This window comes from Sturnira hondurensis, unplaced genomic scaffold (genome assembly GCF_014824575.4).
Source record: "Sturnira hondurensis isolate 20B ecotype Veracruz unplaced genomic scaffold, ASM1482457v3 Scaffold0008640, whole genome shotgun sequence".
NCBI classification, from domain to species: Eukaryota; Metazoa; Chordata; class Mammalia; order Chiroptera; family Phyllostomidae; genus Sturnira; species Sturnira hondurensis.
The window spans coordinates 4629968-4644448 of NW_028081271.1; the positions used below are offsets into that span (position 1 = coordinate 4629968).

At 47.9% G+C, this 14481-nt stretch overlaps 1 protein-coding gene across 1 annotated transcript in view; it reads left to right on the forward strand.

Moving 5' to 3' along the window:
• Positions 1-14481, forward strand: part of WWC2 (WW and C2 domain containing 2) — a 131148-nt gene that overhangs the window by 59731 nt on the left and 56936 nt on the right. The window contains exons 2-4 of the mRNA XM_037055135.1: positions 4486-4595; positions 9509-9712; positions 10458-10534. Coding sequence (XP_036911030.1) covers positions 4486-4595; positions 9509-9712; positions 10458-10534 — 391 coding nt within the window. The remainder of the gene's footprint in view (positions 1-4485; positions 4596-9508; positions 9713-10457; positions 10535-14481) is intronic.

Sequence of the window (14481 nt, forward strand, 5' to 3'; positions counted from 1 at the left end):
GGCGGTGGACGCTCTGTGGGACGAGAGGAAGAAGACAGGAGCTGCATGAGAGCCACTTGAGAGCAGTTGATGGAGGGAGGTGGCAGAGCAAGGAGACACGGAGCAGGTGAAGGGCAGGAGATGGGCAGGTGTCTGAGCAGAGGAGGGACCTGAGGGATGGTGAGGAGGGCAAGGTGTTGGGTTGGAGGAGAGAGATCACCGTGCTCCAATCTGAAGGCCCGTCACATGAACGGGGGACTTAAGTAAGTCCTTTGGCACCAATGGGGGAAAGCTGTAGGAAGATGGGGTCTGGGGCTGACATAGATGACAGAGGAGCCTGGTTAGACAACCAGTGACACCACTTAGCAGCTGCGGGCCATCAGTAAGTCCACTGAGTCCTGAGGGGCAGGCTCCTCCTTGACCCACTGCACTGTGCTGTGGGCCTTTCCTGGCTGGCAGTTCTGTCCAATATGATTCCTTTGGACGAGTTAATTCCCTTCAAGACACACAACTAACCTTGTTACCCCAGTTTCCACAATTTCTCTAAAAGACTGTTTTCTCACCGCTGCCGTTCTTCTCTCCTTCCTCCTCTTCTCCTTCTTTGTGTTCCTCAACGTTGCTGGTTGCCCTGGCTACAGCAGTGATGGAAACACAGAAGTTGTCTCTCGGGGACTAATCAACATCATTATAAATTAAAATTCTTTCAGAACTATAGAAAGATTTCTAGTATTTTGCTCTCCCATTGAAATTCAAATAGTGAACCCCATCCTACCATGTGGGCAAATTCCACAGTAATCAGGTGACAATATGACCTAGAACTTTGGGGCTCCATTGGCTAAACGATGACAGCAGGATGCTGCCAAGTTAAAGCAACTGATAAGACCTTTCGCATTCACTCTAAACCATGCATGTAGGACAGTCGAATTGTGGCAAGGGTTTTATTAACCTGAAAATGGTTTCTCCTGTTAAGTGCCTTTTCATGTAGTGCAAATAGTACAAATCCAGCTTTTCTGAATCTGTGCTTGCCCACACGTACTATTCACCATCATGTAATTATGAAGAGTAGATATGTGTGTGTGCGGTATCTCACGTCACAGGATGAGTATCTGTGATGTGACAATAAACATTAAACAACAGAGTGTGTAAAAGATTGACACAGTGCCCAGAAAGAAAGGAAATGCCAGGCAAAGTTCGCATTTTATACGTAAACTTTGGCAAAGAGCCGCAGTGAATTACCATTTTCCTTACATCAGTCACGGTGCAAAAGAAGACTTTTTTAAGCAAAGAGCAATCTCTGGAATTTTGCAGAGAGACTCTTGTTAACTTTAGGCTTTTTGCAGGATGTCACTGCTTTGTGGGAAACCAGTAAAAACAAACTCCATCCATTTTTACTCCCTTAACATCAAAGGAAGATTGAAGAGTTTCTGAGGTTGTTTGTGCAAAGCAAGGAAGAAATTTAGAAGCTAATCAACATTTCTGCTCACTCTATCTGTTGTGCTTGTTCTAATTCGTATTGTTTTTCATTTTGGAGTACATCTGGTATTTCTTTTGGTTGTGTTTCTCCTTAGTATGTCGTAGGCATGCTGAATATGTTCCCTGCATGAGGACAAAGCGTAACTGAGTCCTGAATTGTGTTTGGTACTTGAGAGTGTCCTTCCATTTACAGCTCATGATTTGGATCAGAATTCAATTCTAAAATTTCGAACTGTGTCTCTCTTTACTGATGGGTTTACTTAATGAGAGAGTGTGGAGAAAAGATGTGTATTGAACTGAGTCTGGAAGAGACACTGTAGAGCAAGTTTTATGTGAAACTTTCCAGGATCGGAAGCATCTGAATTTGTAACCGAGTTCACCACTGCACGTGTCTTCGAGATGTAGTTCTAGTCTTAGAACGGGGACAGGTAATAAAATGCTTCTTACTGCCTTGCAATTAATGGGAAAAGGTGGGTCATTTCCAAGCGTAGTCGAGTTCCCATAACTTGTAATTAGAGGACGTGTTCTGGAGCCTGTATGACTTCGGGTGTTTGCAGCATTAAATATACTCATGTCGTAGCCACGATGAAGCATGTTCCTTAGGTGTCAGGATTTAACTTGCAGAGCATGTCTCTTTTGTCCCTAAACATACTGTTTCTGTGTCTTACTTGTCGTTTTTCAGACATACCTTTTAGGTGGCATTGCTTAAAAGTTAGGGAAAGAGAACTCTTTGTCAAGAGAAAATACAATTTTCCTGGCCAGTTTATATAACATGGAATTTGAGCAAGATTCTAAGAGCTCTTTTTTTTTTTAAACTCAGATTGAGTTCAAATTGACTCCAGGTTTACAGAATAAATATGGCAAGCTGCCTTATTTGGGCATATTGTTTAACATGTCTGAGTTTCATTTTACTCATCTCATATGTATATGGAAGTTTACTATTTGTCAGGCATTATACTGTTTAGTTCTCATTTACACTTCATTCCCATCCCCGACCCCCTGTTTTTAGAAGATTGGAAACTGGGGTGTTTAAGGTTACAGCCTGACCCAGGTTGTGGAGCAGAACACGATTCGACCCAGGCTTCTTTTTTTTTTTTTAAGATTTTATTTATTTATCTTTAGAGGGGAAGGGAAGGAGAGAGGGAGAGGAATATCAATGTATGGTTGCCTCTTGTGCGTCCCCTGCTGGGAACTGGGAACTGGCCTGCAACCCAGGCATGTGCCCTGACTGGGAATCGAACCGTGATCGTGGGGTTCTCAGTCCCGCACTCAATCCACAGAGCTACACCAGCCAGGGCTCGACCCAGGCTTCTGATGCCGAATTTCAAGCTCGTAACTTTGGAGCCAGCGGTTGCCAAGTCCTCCAGAGTTTCCCGGAGAGCTGGACGAAACACGCACCGCCGGGCCCCCGGGTTTGGGATTCCGTAGGCCCGCTGTGACCGGGCACTTCCAACCAGGCCCTGGGTGTCGATGCTCCTGGCTGCGAGCATCCACTTTGAGAACCGCTGTTCTACACGGGGCTGCCTGACTCAGCTCCTCTGGAGAGCACACGAGACAGGTCACGTGTCATACTTGCATTAACCGTCACTAACACTGATCGTCTATGTGCCAAGCCCTAGACACGGTTCCAGAGAAACCCCCTTTCACCCTCCCCTTCCTCTTAGGAGGCAGTTAAGGTGTAAGGAGAGGACAGGGGTATGGTCCCCACTTGGAGAAGGAAACTGATCCTGAGAGAGGCACCCCGGATGTGGCCTCACAGTGGGCCAGTGGCAAGGCCGCTTGTCCTTCCATTGCTGGACTGGCTTTGGAGGCCAGAGCTCCGGAGCTGTCTTCAGAGCAGACTTCCCACTAAGGGAAGCCTGAGGGAGAGGAAGACCCTTCCTTCCTTCCTTCCTTCCTTCCTTCCTTCCTTCCTTCCTTCCTTCCTTCCGTCTTTTCTGCCCTCAGGGGAGGGCTGTCGCAGGCCAGGCCTGGGAAGAAAGGGTCTCCCCCGTTTCGTGTCGTTCTCCCAGCGTTCTGAGGGGAGATGGCGCAGTTCGTTGTTCTGATGAATGACGCGATTCTGCAAGTGACCTGCTGTTCCCTTGAGCCATGCGATTGTTGATGACTGTTTGCACAGGTTGAAGGGATTCCACGTGGCTTTAAATGTAGGAGGGGGTGGGGGCCAGCACACTGAATCAGAACACACGTCCGCTGACGTTGGCCACTCTGCAGCTGGGCATCTCTACCCCGTGGTGTCAGCCTGCTCCAACACCAAGGGGACCCGCCAAAACCAGAGGGAAGGAAGTGAGGGAGGAAATCAACTCGGGATTAAGTCTGGACCCTGTCCTCTGCTTCGGAAACCGCAGTTTCCCATTCATTTTAAGGCTTACAGGAAAGCATATAAGGCTGTGTTGAAAGGTTCTCACCGTGATATATCACGCTGATATATAAATTCATTGTATGTTTGATTCCATCAGAAATCTCATTGAATGATGATTATGTCTAAGATACTTACAAAAATAAGATGTTTGTCCCTCCTCCCAAGAACTCAGTGGCCTCACCATTGAGTGTTCAGTAATTTGAATGAGAGCACCCTGACCTGAGGTTGGAGGAGTCTCGTGTCTGCCTCGTCAAGGAGGTACTGATGTGGTGACTCATGATGCCAGGGCTCAAATCCTGGGGCAGGCTTTCTAAGGGGATGGCTGTTTGATTGTAGAGCCAGACAGAGCGAGATCCCAGCCCTCCCGACTCTCTGCTTGGAGTCCTCCCTGCTTTCAGATGGCCTTATGTATTTCTTGTATAAATTTATCCCCTAATCTTAAACTGTGAACTCTCAAAAGGATATTATGGTTTATTTCTACTCTTTTGGATGTTCATCTCTGTATTTTCTCCTTGTTTATTTGGTCGTGTTGTTTTAGGATTTCAAACACAGTGGTGCAAACTCCAGTAACGGTCAACAACCAGAAGGAACCGCAGCCTGCCCACAACGTGAGGTTTGCATGCTGGGGTTTGGCTGTGTGCCTGACGTGCGTCTCTTCTGATTTGCTGTAGGTTAACGAAGCCCCTCTCGTTTGCTGACTGCGTTGGGGATGAGCTGCCATGGGGCTGGGAAGCGGGGTTCGACCCTCAGATTGGCGTCTACTACATCGATCACATCAATAGTAAGTTTTCCTTTTCGGTAAAGACAACCGCATCTGAAAAGCAGCCCCCCCCCACCCCCCACCGAATCTGGAGTCATACGAAAGAGTAAACATTTTGGGAGGTGAATTTCTTTAATTTGCCCCCCCACTTTCTCAGTGACTAACATTTAACTGAAATGCCCAGTTTGGAATTTGGTGCCCGTGTGTAAATGCACCAGGTTACTGGGGCAGAGGGAGAGAAAGCTGTCCAGGGTATCTCTCTGTCCGTCTGTGTGCCTACCTGGCAGGGAGTGAGGTTTCCTCAGCGCGGGTCTGCAGGCACGGAGATGACGAGTCTACAGGAAACCCCCGCATCCTTGTTTCCTCTTCCCATGACCTCCGCACCTTCGTATCGGGACTCCTCTTCTCGTCCTTTCCATGGGAGGGGCGGGCATTGGTGAGGTCTGGTCTAGTGGCATGGCCACGCATGGCTGCGGGGTCAAGAGCAGGATGGGGCTCACTGCCACCTCAGGCAGGGGCAGCTGTCCCTGTGGAAAAGGTCAGACCCTTATCTTGTTTGTTTCCTGATGTCTTTGTGATTGGAAGGGGAGCACCTCTCACTTTAATAGCTTTTTCAGAAACTTTATTTTTATGTTGACACTATTACAGATGTCCCCATTTCCCCCCTTTGCCCACTTCCACCCAGCCCCTGCACGCCCTTCCCTCTGGCCATCACCGCACTGTTCTGTCTGTCAATGGGTTATGCATGTATTTCCGTGCTGGGGCTAATCCCTTCCCTTTCTTTCATTCGGTCCCGGCCTCTGTCACCAGCGCTCTCTGCTCAGCCCCTAGGCGCCCCTAGGCACTCCGACTGCCACATCCACCCAGGGTCCTCCTGCTCTGGCCCCACTGCTTCCCAGAGGTCATCCTGGTACCGAGCCCTCCCCGGGCAGGTCCCAGCCCCGCTCTGAAGTAGGTGCCCTGCCCCAGTATTTCTGTAATACCAGGGATTTGGGGATTCTTAAAATCCTCTTGTCATGGCCATTTAAATGATTCATTTGTGTGTGTCTCTCAGTGAAGTGTGAGCTTCTCGGGGCCAGCATCTGCATCCTTGTTTCTGTGTCCTTGGGTGCGCAGTGCAATGATGAACTCTCACATGTGAGAAGGAAGGGCTTCGTTGTTCAGCTCCCGGATTAAAAGCTTTCTGTTTGTTTTAAAAAAAATTAAAGTACATTTCAAGTATAAATGATGCTTCGGAAAGCACCATCCTTTATATTTAAAATCCCGATGCCCAGAATATAAATGTGTAGGTCTACTGGTTTGCTGTAGCACAGTAATGGTAGCCCCGCGGCCTGATGGGTTGACTCTGCCCGAAAGTGCCCAAATTACCCACAGCAAGTAGTTCCCCCACTGAAAAGGACCTGCCCTAGCATCTCATTAATCTTGAAGACAGTCCTGGGAAGTAGTTCAGGGAGCAAATGGTAGCATCTTCTCCTAACAGCTGGTCCGCACATATGTTGTGTCCTGATATTGTAGAGTTTCAGCATTATTTTCTCTTTGTTTTAATACGAAAAAAATGAAGTAAAGAACGTTTGGCTGTTTAATACCATTTCTATGTAACACTATTAAATATCTGAAGTAAAAAATTTGACCTTGACATTGACAGTTCTAATAGGCCTTAAGTGTTTTAGGATGGAATTCACCTTTGAGTGGGGGTGTGGGTGGAGCTGGGGTGCAGATGTCGGTTTGGAATGACTAACCAGAAGGCAAAGATGCAGTGCTGTTTATAGGGTGTGGGTATCATCATTGCAACCAGAAGTAAATAACTTTGCAGTAATGTCAGGGTTGTGCCCTAACTTTTTTGCCTTTTCTTTAGTAACTGAGGTCTCATTTACATGTGAGAAAATGCACAGTGGTTAGGTGTGCCTTTCAGTGAATTTTGACAAAGGCCATTCTAGTTAGGGTATGGAATGTGCTCATCGCCCCAGTGAGTCCTTCCCTGCCCTTCCCCAGTCCCAGTACTGCTCGGTGTCCTACTTTCTGTCACCATGGCTGAGTTCTAGCAAGTGCAGAGCTGCGTAATGGAGTGTGTTCCTTGCTGTGAATAGAGTCCTCGCTCAATGTATTTTAAAGAGTGAACTACTGATGTCTGCCATCTCAGGGGCAAATACTAATCACAGTACACATATCTGACAAAGAACCCATAACCAGAGCATGGAAATAACTCCTGAAAATCAACATTAAAAAGACAACCCCATTTAAAAACGGGCCACAACCTCAGACCCATCCTCTACTCTCCTCTCTGTCCCCTCCCCCCAGGTGCTTGGTCCCCTCGAGCCCCTTTCCTGGTGTTCTGGCCCCAGCCTCCCACACGACTGACACTGCCCATGGCCACCACCGCCTGAGGACCACGTGGGGCCTCTCTGGGACGGCCACGGCGCTTAGTGTTGTGCCCTGCCTTCCAGCACCCCCACAGGAGGGGTGGGTCCAGGGCCTGGGAGAGCCAGGGGGTCCAGGTGGTAAAACCAACGGAAATGGGGTTGCTGCCATGTGACTGGTCTGTGGGTTTCTAGTTCCCTCCACAAGCCTCCTTGCGCACTGCTGTTCAGAATCTTCTTCAAGTGTTTCACATCTTCTGTCCGTGCCTTTGGGGTGCTGCAGACAGTGGGGGAGACCAGGTGGCACGTGCCTACTGCTTGCAGTACTGTCATCCACCAACTCCTCTGTGTCAGCGCCGAAGCAGCGCAGGGGCCCCGGCTTGGTGGACGTCCCTCACGTGAAGGTGACGTTGTGCATGGACTTGCTTCCTTTAGCAGAAAGGAGATACATTTGGGGCCCTTCCATGTTACCTGTCTTATTGCATCCTCTGTGTTCTCCTATGAGGATAAACTGTCAAGGTTTGATAGAAAGAAAAAGTGTACATACTTAAAATGTGCTAGTAAACTGTGTTATGGGGGTAATGACCCTAATAGTTGGTAGTTGAGAGCATTTACAAATTTCATAGCATTGTCAAGGTCAGGGCCTCTTCTTCTCAGTCAGCCATCTTTTTCTCCCACCTGTATGTGGGTGGGCATAGGTGAGCATGCCTCTCTCTTCGAACTGGCTCTTTTCCCTGCTCAGACTGTTCTTTCTCTCCTTGGTGGCCTCGTGTTTCTTTTGTGAGTCCCTGTGTGTTGTCATTCCCCAAAGGCGGGGCCTCTCCCTCATCCCCCGCTGTCCTTGACCGACCTCAGTCTGCCCTCTGCGTGGCTGTGCAGCTGGCTGTCCGTCTGTGTCTCTGGCCCGGACGCTCCCAGTCTTTTTTCGGACATTTCCCGTTAGAGGACACTGCTAACTCTTTTGCCGTCAAATCTTCAAAACTAACAGGTACGAAATGGGGTGCTTCGGTTTCCCCCTTGATTTTATGATTTTTTGGAACAGAATACTCTTCATAGTCACTGAGTTGAAAAATTTAGAACCATCTTGCCAATCCTGGATGACTCTTTTTCTCCACTCTGTAATCCCAGATTTGGTCCTTCAGCCCCCTTCCCACAGCTGCTTCCCTCATTCACACCTCTTTACCTGTGCCTTTTGTTCTTGTCCCTTTGAGAACCATGTTTTATAAAGGTAATAATAGGTGTGCATAGGAGAAAAGGAGAAAGTGTAGGTAAATAAAAGGAAGAAAAAATTACCCACATTTACCTAGCCTGCAGAGAACTAAGTACCCTGAACTGTTTAGTGTATGTCCTTCCAGACTTTTCATATTGATACACACACACACAGACTTTTAAATATATTTTATACCTCAGGTCAGATTATACTATACAGTTTTATACACTGCTTTTTCATTTAGTGTATAATCTTTCATCAAAAAAAATTTGCGATCAATCCTATCAACTCTTTTCATAGTAGGACCTCACGTATTTAGGAGATGATCTTCGTAAACTTCAGCCGAGATCCCTTCGTGCCCTTGTCTAGAACGTTCCTGTGGCACATCGCCGCTCATCAGTGAGTTTTCTGTGTTAACCTGACACTCAGAAACCATGAAAGGTCCCTCTGGAAGGACTGGGGGGGAGGAGAAAGTGTAGCAGAACGTGGAAGGAATCGCCTTCCCACCAACAGCAAAGGACGGTAGGAGCACCCTCTCCATCCTGAAGGGTGCGGCTGGGCTGCTTAGGGAAGGGGCTTTAAGCTGGTCCCCGAGAGTGAGTGAACCAGGTGCCTCAAGAGCAAGGGAACGGGTGGGGATCGGGATTGGCAGAAGGAGAAACTTCCGGGAAGAAGGAAGGCCGCAGCACCATCGAGGCCTGGAGAGGCCACAGAAAGCAGGGCTTGATGGAAGAGAGACGAGAGATTCAGTGCAGCTGAGGGCAGCGGTGGACAGGACGGGGAATAAGAAATAAACAGGGGCTGGGGCCTGGAGGGACTCTCGTCCGGACCGTGCAAGGCCCCGTTCAATCGCTGCCGGCTCCCTGGGACTTCACTTCTCCAGCCGGAGGAAGCCTGTGCTTCTTGGAATCACCTTGGCAATGAGCCCTGGCCCTGTCCGCCCCTCCCCAGGCCCCTCACTGTCTGCTGCAGGGAGCGATTGTGGTTTCTAGAATCCATGTGTCCCCATTTCTTCTATATTACACAAGTTCTTGGAAGGAAAGGGTCATGCCTGAACATCTGGCTTCCCCTGTTGCATGTGGCGGGGGGTGAATACTTGTCTGTAGAAGTGAACAGGTTGCTGATGGAGGCACAGGGAGAGTGAATTGTTGACAAGGACTGGAAAGGGGATAAAGACGCGGAGGGACTGGTTAAAACACAACGAAAACTGTCCCTGACTCCTGGAGAAGTCACTTCACAAATGCTGATAATTTGCTTAGAATATATAAGAGTTAAAGCAGACCACTTACTTTTTTAAAGCTTCCATCATTTTTTACAAAAAGAGAGTGATTAGATGCTAAACCATAACCTATCTAATGCACTTCCAGAAACCACGCAGATCGAAGACCCGAGAAAACAATGGAGAGGGGAGCAGGAGAAGATGCTCAAGGACTATCTCTCCGTGGCGCGGGACGCCCTCAGGACGCAGAAGGAGCTGTACCACGTGAAGGAGCAAAGACTGGCCTTGGCCCTCGACGAGTACGTGCGCCTGAATGATGCCTACAAGGAAAAGTCAAGTTCCCACACCAGCCGTAAGTATAGTGTGGCTCTTCGCTTGCGACGTTGGGACCAACCTGCAGAGGACAGAAGGCCCCTGGGTTGCTGTGGAGTTTCGGTCTGGGTCCTGTCCCTTCCTCGGCAGAAAGGGTGGGGCGGGCTCACCGCAGACTTCGCAGGAGAGCCCCACAGCCCCATGCCAGATCCGAGTCTCCTCTTCGGGGGACCCTGGATCCCTCCCTCTGGTTTTGCTCCTCTGTCCACCTGGTGGCCTTTCATCTGCTGCTGAGTCCGTTTTTACCCTTTCAGATCAAGGCCAATAATTGAGCCTTATTGCTGCTCTTGGGCACAGTTTGTGGTGAGAGGACCTGCACCCATGAGCTAGAGGGACTTTGCTGTTGGCCCCTGAGCTGACCTGGCTTTCTCATCTCGAAAACCAGTCATCGGGGCAGCCTCGTTCAAGAAGCAGCGTGATGGGCTCAGACGCAGGCAGTTTCTGGAAAGTGGGAAGCCCCAATAAACTGTGTCTGCCGCAAGGACTTGTGAGATTTTATGTGTCAGTATAAAATCCAGGAGGAAATGAAGTTCCAGGGTCTTCATGGCCTCTGTCTTTCTTTAGTTTTTTTTAAAAATCATGAAGTTTTGAAGATTACTTCTCGTATGTGGGTGTCTGATGAGTGACAGTAAAAGTGTAAAATAAGTATCCGCAGAAGCGTGTGCGTCTTGTTTTTACCGTTTGTAAGGCCTGCAAACTTGCTTTTCTTTTCTGTCTTTAAAAAGTGTTCTCAGGATCTTCATCGAGCACCAAATATGACCCTGAGATCTTAAAAGCTGAGATCTCCACTACACGACTAAGGGTAAGACGTTTTTTATTGTGGTTCGACGTTGAACGTAAGTGGGGACTGTGAAGGTGGGAAGGGGCATTGGTGGTCACCCGCCAGGTCCAGGCAACGCAGGCGCTGCCTCCACCTGGTCCCAATGGGTGGTGCCTCTGCTTCTGTTAGAGCAGACTGTCCTCCTTGCTGAGACAGAGCGCATTCCACTCCTGGCAGTTTCGTCGTTTGCAGTTAGTAAAAAACCTGAGCCTCCGTAACTTTTCCTCATCGTGCGGGAATGCGTCTTCCAGAGTGGACCCTGCTGGCTCTTTCGTCAGACAGCCTGGTGTTTAAAGATGCCCAGACCCTGGTCACCAAGCCATTCCTGTCTCCGTCACTTGCGCATGGGTTGTGTTTCCTCATCTCTCCCCTGAATCTTTTTGACCAAACTGCTGTTAAGGCCAGAGCTTGTTTATCCTCACTGTGTGGAGTCTTAAAGACTTGCACCAAGTGAATAAATTCGTGTAGCCATTACCTCCATCATGAAATGGGTTGTTGCCATGTCCCCAGAAGTCCCCACTGTATCTGCTCATGGTCATTACCTCTCCCTCTAAAGGTAACCCGGGCCCATCAACACCATAGGTTAGTTTTTCGCCTGCTTTGAACTTCGTGGGACTGGAAAGCTGCCACGTGTGTTATGTGATGGCTTCTTTTGCTCAACAGCATTTTGAGATTCATCCACAAAAAACTTGGGTTGCTGACAAGCATTCCACTTTGGGGCGCATACCATACATTCTTTCTCCTCCTCTATTGACGTACATTACAGCTCATTCCAGTTTCTGGTAATTCCAAGTTATGTCTTAATGCACACGTGTAGCATGCAGGTCTGTGGGGGCACATGTGTACACATTTTTCTGTCACACAGCTGGGAATGAAAGAGCTGTGTCGAAAAATACTTATAGCTTCAACTGTAGCAAATACTTACAGATGATTTGGGGCTTTCTAATATCTGCTCTCTTAAAACTCTTAATTAATTTATCCAAGCTCTAAATTAATTTCTGTGCGTGGCTTTCGCCTATACCCCACAGGTTTTGAGTTTTGTATTTTTATTATCAATCAGTTCAAAATATTTTCTCACTTTTGTAACTTCCTTATGATTAGCGTGTGCTTAATTTTTAAAGCGTTGGGGATATTCTTATTCTTTATTGTTGATTTCCGCTTCCTTCCACGGCATGCTTTTCAGTTCTAAATTTTCTATTTGATTGTTTTCTCTACTTGTCCTAATTTTGAACATTGATACGTAATTTTTTTAAAGAACATAATCACAGTTGCTTTTCAAATTCCATGTCTTGATTAGTGTAATACTTAGATCTCCTATGTGTTGAATTCTTCAGTGTGGTCAGGAGAATGGTTTTGATTATTGGCCACTATTTGATTTCTTACAGCTGCTTAGGTGTTTTTATTAAGGGTCATACATTATGTGTGACAAAGTATAAAGATAATTTGAGGTTTGAGATGGTCTGGTCATCCTTCAGAGAGACTTTGGTTGTACTTTTCTCAGGCAGGTAGTTTTGATGCAATCCGGGTTTGCGCTGTCTGCAGTCTGGGTGTCAAGCCTCTTGGAAGAGTGGGTCTGTGTCCAGTTCACCCTTTGTCTCCGGGCGGAACTCTTCAAAACCCCGGTGGACTCCTGGCGTGCTTTAGCAGGGCCCTCTCTGCGTGACGGAGGCCACACTCCAGCTCTCTCCCCTCGCCCCCGGCTCCGTCGGCCGACTGCCTGGAGTTCTCTGCGCCCTGGCCACCCACGTGCTACATCCCCCCAACCTGTCACGGGCAAACACCTGTAGAGGAGAAGCAGCGTCCAGTCTGGGTACCGACTGTGGGTCTTCCGCACAGGTTCTAGTTCGCCAGTGTCTTTAAGTCGATGTTTTCTTTTGTTTTCCTCAGCACGTTTCTATTCATTCTCATAAAAAGAGTGTGAAAAATGTTAGTCTCTGTTTTCTGGAAGTAAAGTCTCTCTTCAGCCTGGATTTCTGGGTTCGTTAGGAAGCCTTTGATGGACGGGTTCCGTGTCTCTCTACCACCGACACTCTCCCGTGTGTCGGGGGCCCTTTCCTGGGCCAGCGCGCCCATGTCCTCTCTTCCTGTCTCAGGAGCATCACGAGACGAGTTGTCAGATGCCTGTGGTGGCTGTCTGTCCGTGCCGTGTCTGTACATTTCTGTGACCCACTGGGCTAGATAGACACTTTATCAAATGAAGGGAATGATGGTATTTGTGCAAGCTTACTCGTAATAACCTCCACACTCACCTGAGCTGCGCACTTCTTGGGGAATTATTACCTACTGCCCTTTGAAATTTTAACCATTTTCCACACTTCTTATGTCTTTATAAGACACGTGGTAAAGGACATAACAACAGGCTGCTGTGGTTTGTTCATGTAAATGCCCCTTTAGGAGAGATGCAAACCAAGGAAGAGATTTGAAAACAAGACGTACAGGATATTTCATATGAAGCCTTTTAGAAGGAAAGGGCGCCCCATCTTCGTGGGGGAGGTTCCCAGGGGTCACCCTCCCCAGACCCGTCTCCTCCTGCAGCAGAGTCTCTTCGATGAAGCTCACTGCCAGCTGTAATCGGCTTTGCTCTGCGCAGCCAGCGTTTCATGTACATGTCTCACCGCTGTGCGACTGCAAAGGTGGGTCAGACAGGCAGGCAGGCAGGCAGGCCCTGAGAAGATACTTCCCTCTCCAGGCGGATGGGGGACATTCATCAATAACTGTAATAAAGATCGGAAGTGACACTCTTCATCCCCTGCCTTAGTGAACCGGTGCTTGTGCGACACCTCCCGTCGGTGGGAAGGCTCCGCCCGCATGCTGGCCCTCGCGGCCTGGGTTGCCCTTGGGGAAGCAGATGGGGCACTGTGTCTGCATCTGTGTGCCGCTCGGCCAGGCGGCTCTCTCAGAAGCGGGTGGGTAACGTGGCAGAGGCTCGTGAATTTTGGTAAAATGGCCTCTTTTTGGCTGGCCTCCCCTGTGACGATCGCGTGTGTACTAGTCCCTTTCACAAATTCATGCGGCAGAAAGAGTAACTCGTGAGCGAACTAACTCTTACTGTGTGGGCGTCTCAGGCACCTGCTTGTGTTTCTGCTCACAGTAATAATGATCTTCTTGACAAAGCCAAACACTAGCTTCACACTCCATTAGGCTGATGCAGGAGTATTGGCAGGTGTGCCCCATTTGTTGTACTGAATCAGAGGTTACGGGTCACATGTTTGGGAACCAGGTATTAGGAACATCTGCCTAAAGCATCTGTTTATATTATTTTATAGTCATAGGTATTAGTGATGATTCGGTTTCAGTTTCCGCCTTGGTCAAATAGGGTGACAGTCACTCCCTGGCATCCTATTTCTAGTTGATAGAATCAATACTTTTTTAAAAAGATTTTATTTATTTTTTAGGGAGAGGGGAAGGGAGGGAGAAAGAGGGAGAGAAACATTGAGAAACAGTGATCAGTTGCCTCTCACACGCCCCCAACCAGCCACCTGGCCTACAACCCAGACATGTGCCCCGATGGGGAATAGAACTGGTGACCTTTTCGTTCTCAGGCTGGTGCTCAACCCACTGAGCTGTAACAGCCAGGGCATAAATCAATACTTTTTAATGAATATACTCATAACTTTTAAAGGTAGTATTTAATTGCTTTAGAGATATGAATGTAAAAGTTTTTGCTGCAAATTTTATCATTGCATTTATTCATAGTAGATGCTTAGACCTTAGTCGTCTTGGGGGAGGAAATGGAATCTCTCATACAAACTAAACTTTACATTCAACTGATATTTTTTTAAATGTATACTCCAAAATTACAAATAAGTGTGCTATTCGCTGAAAATTTGGTGGAGAAAATTTTTGTGAATTTGATTCAACTTTTGCTATTGCTTTATTAAACCAAAATAAACTGCTGAGGGTCTAAGAGAAAATCTCTAGAAATACAA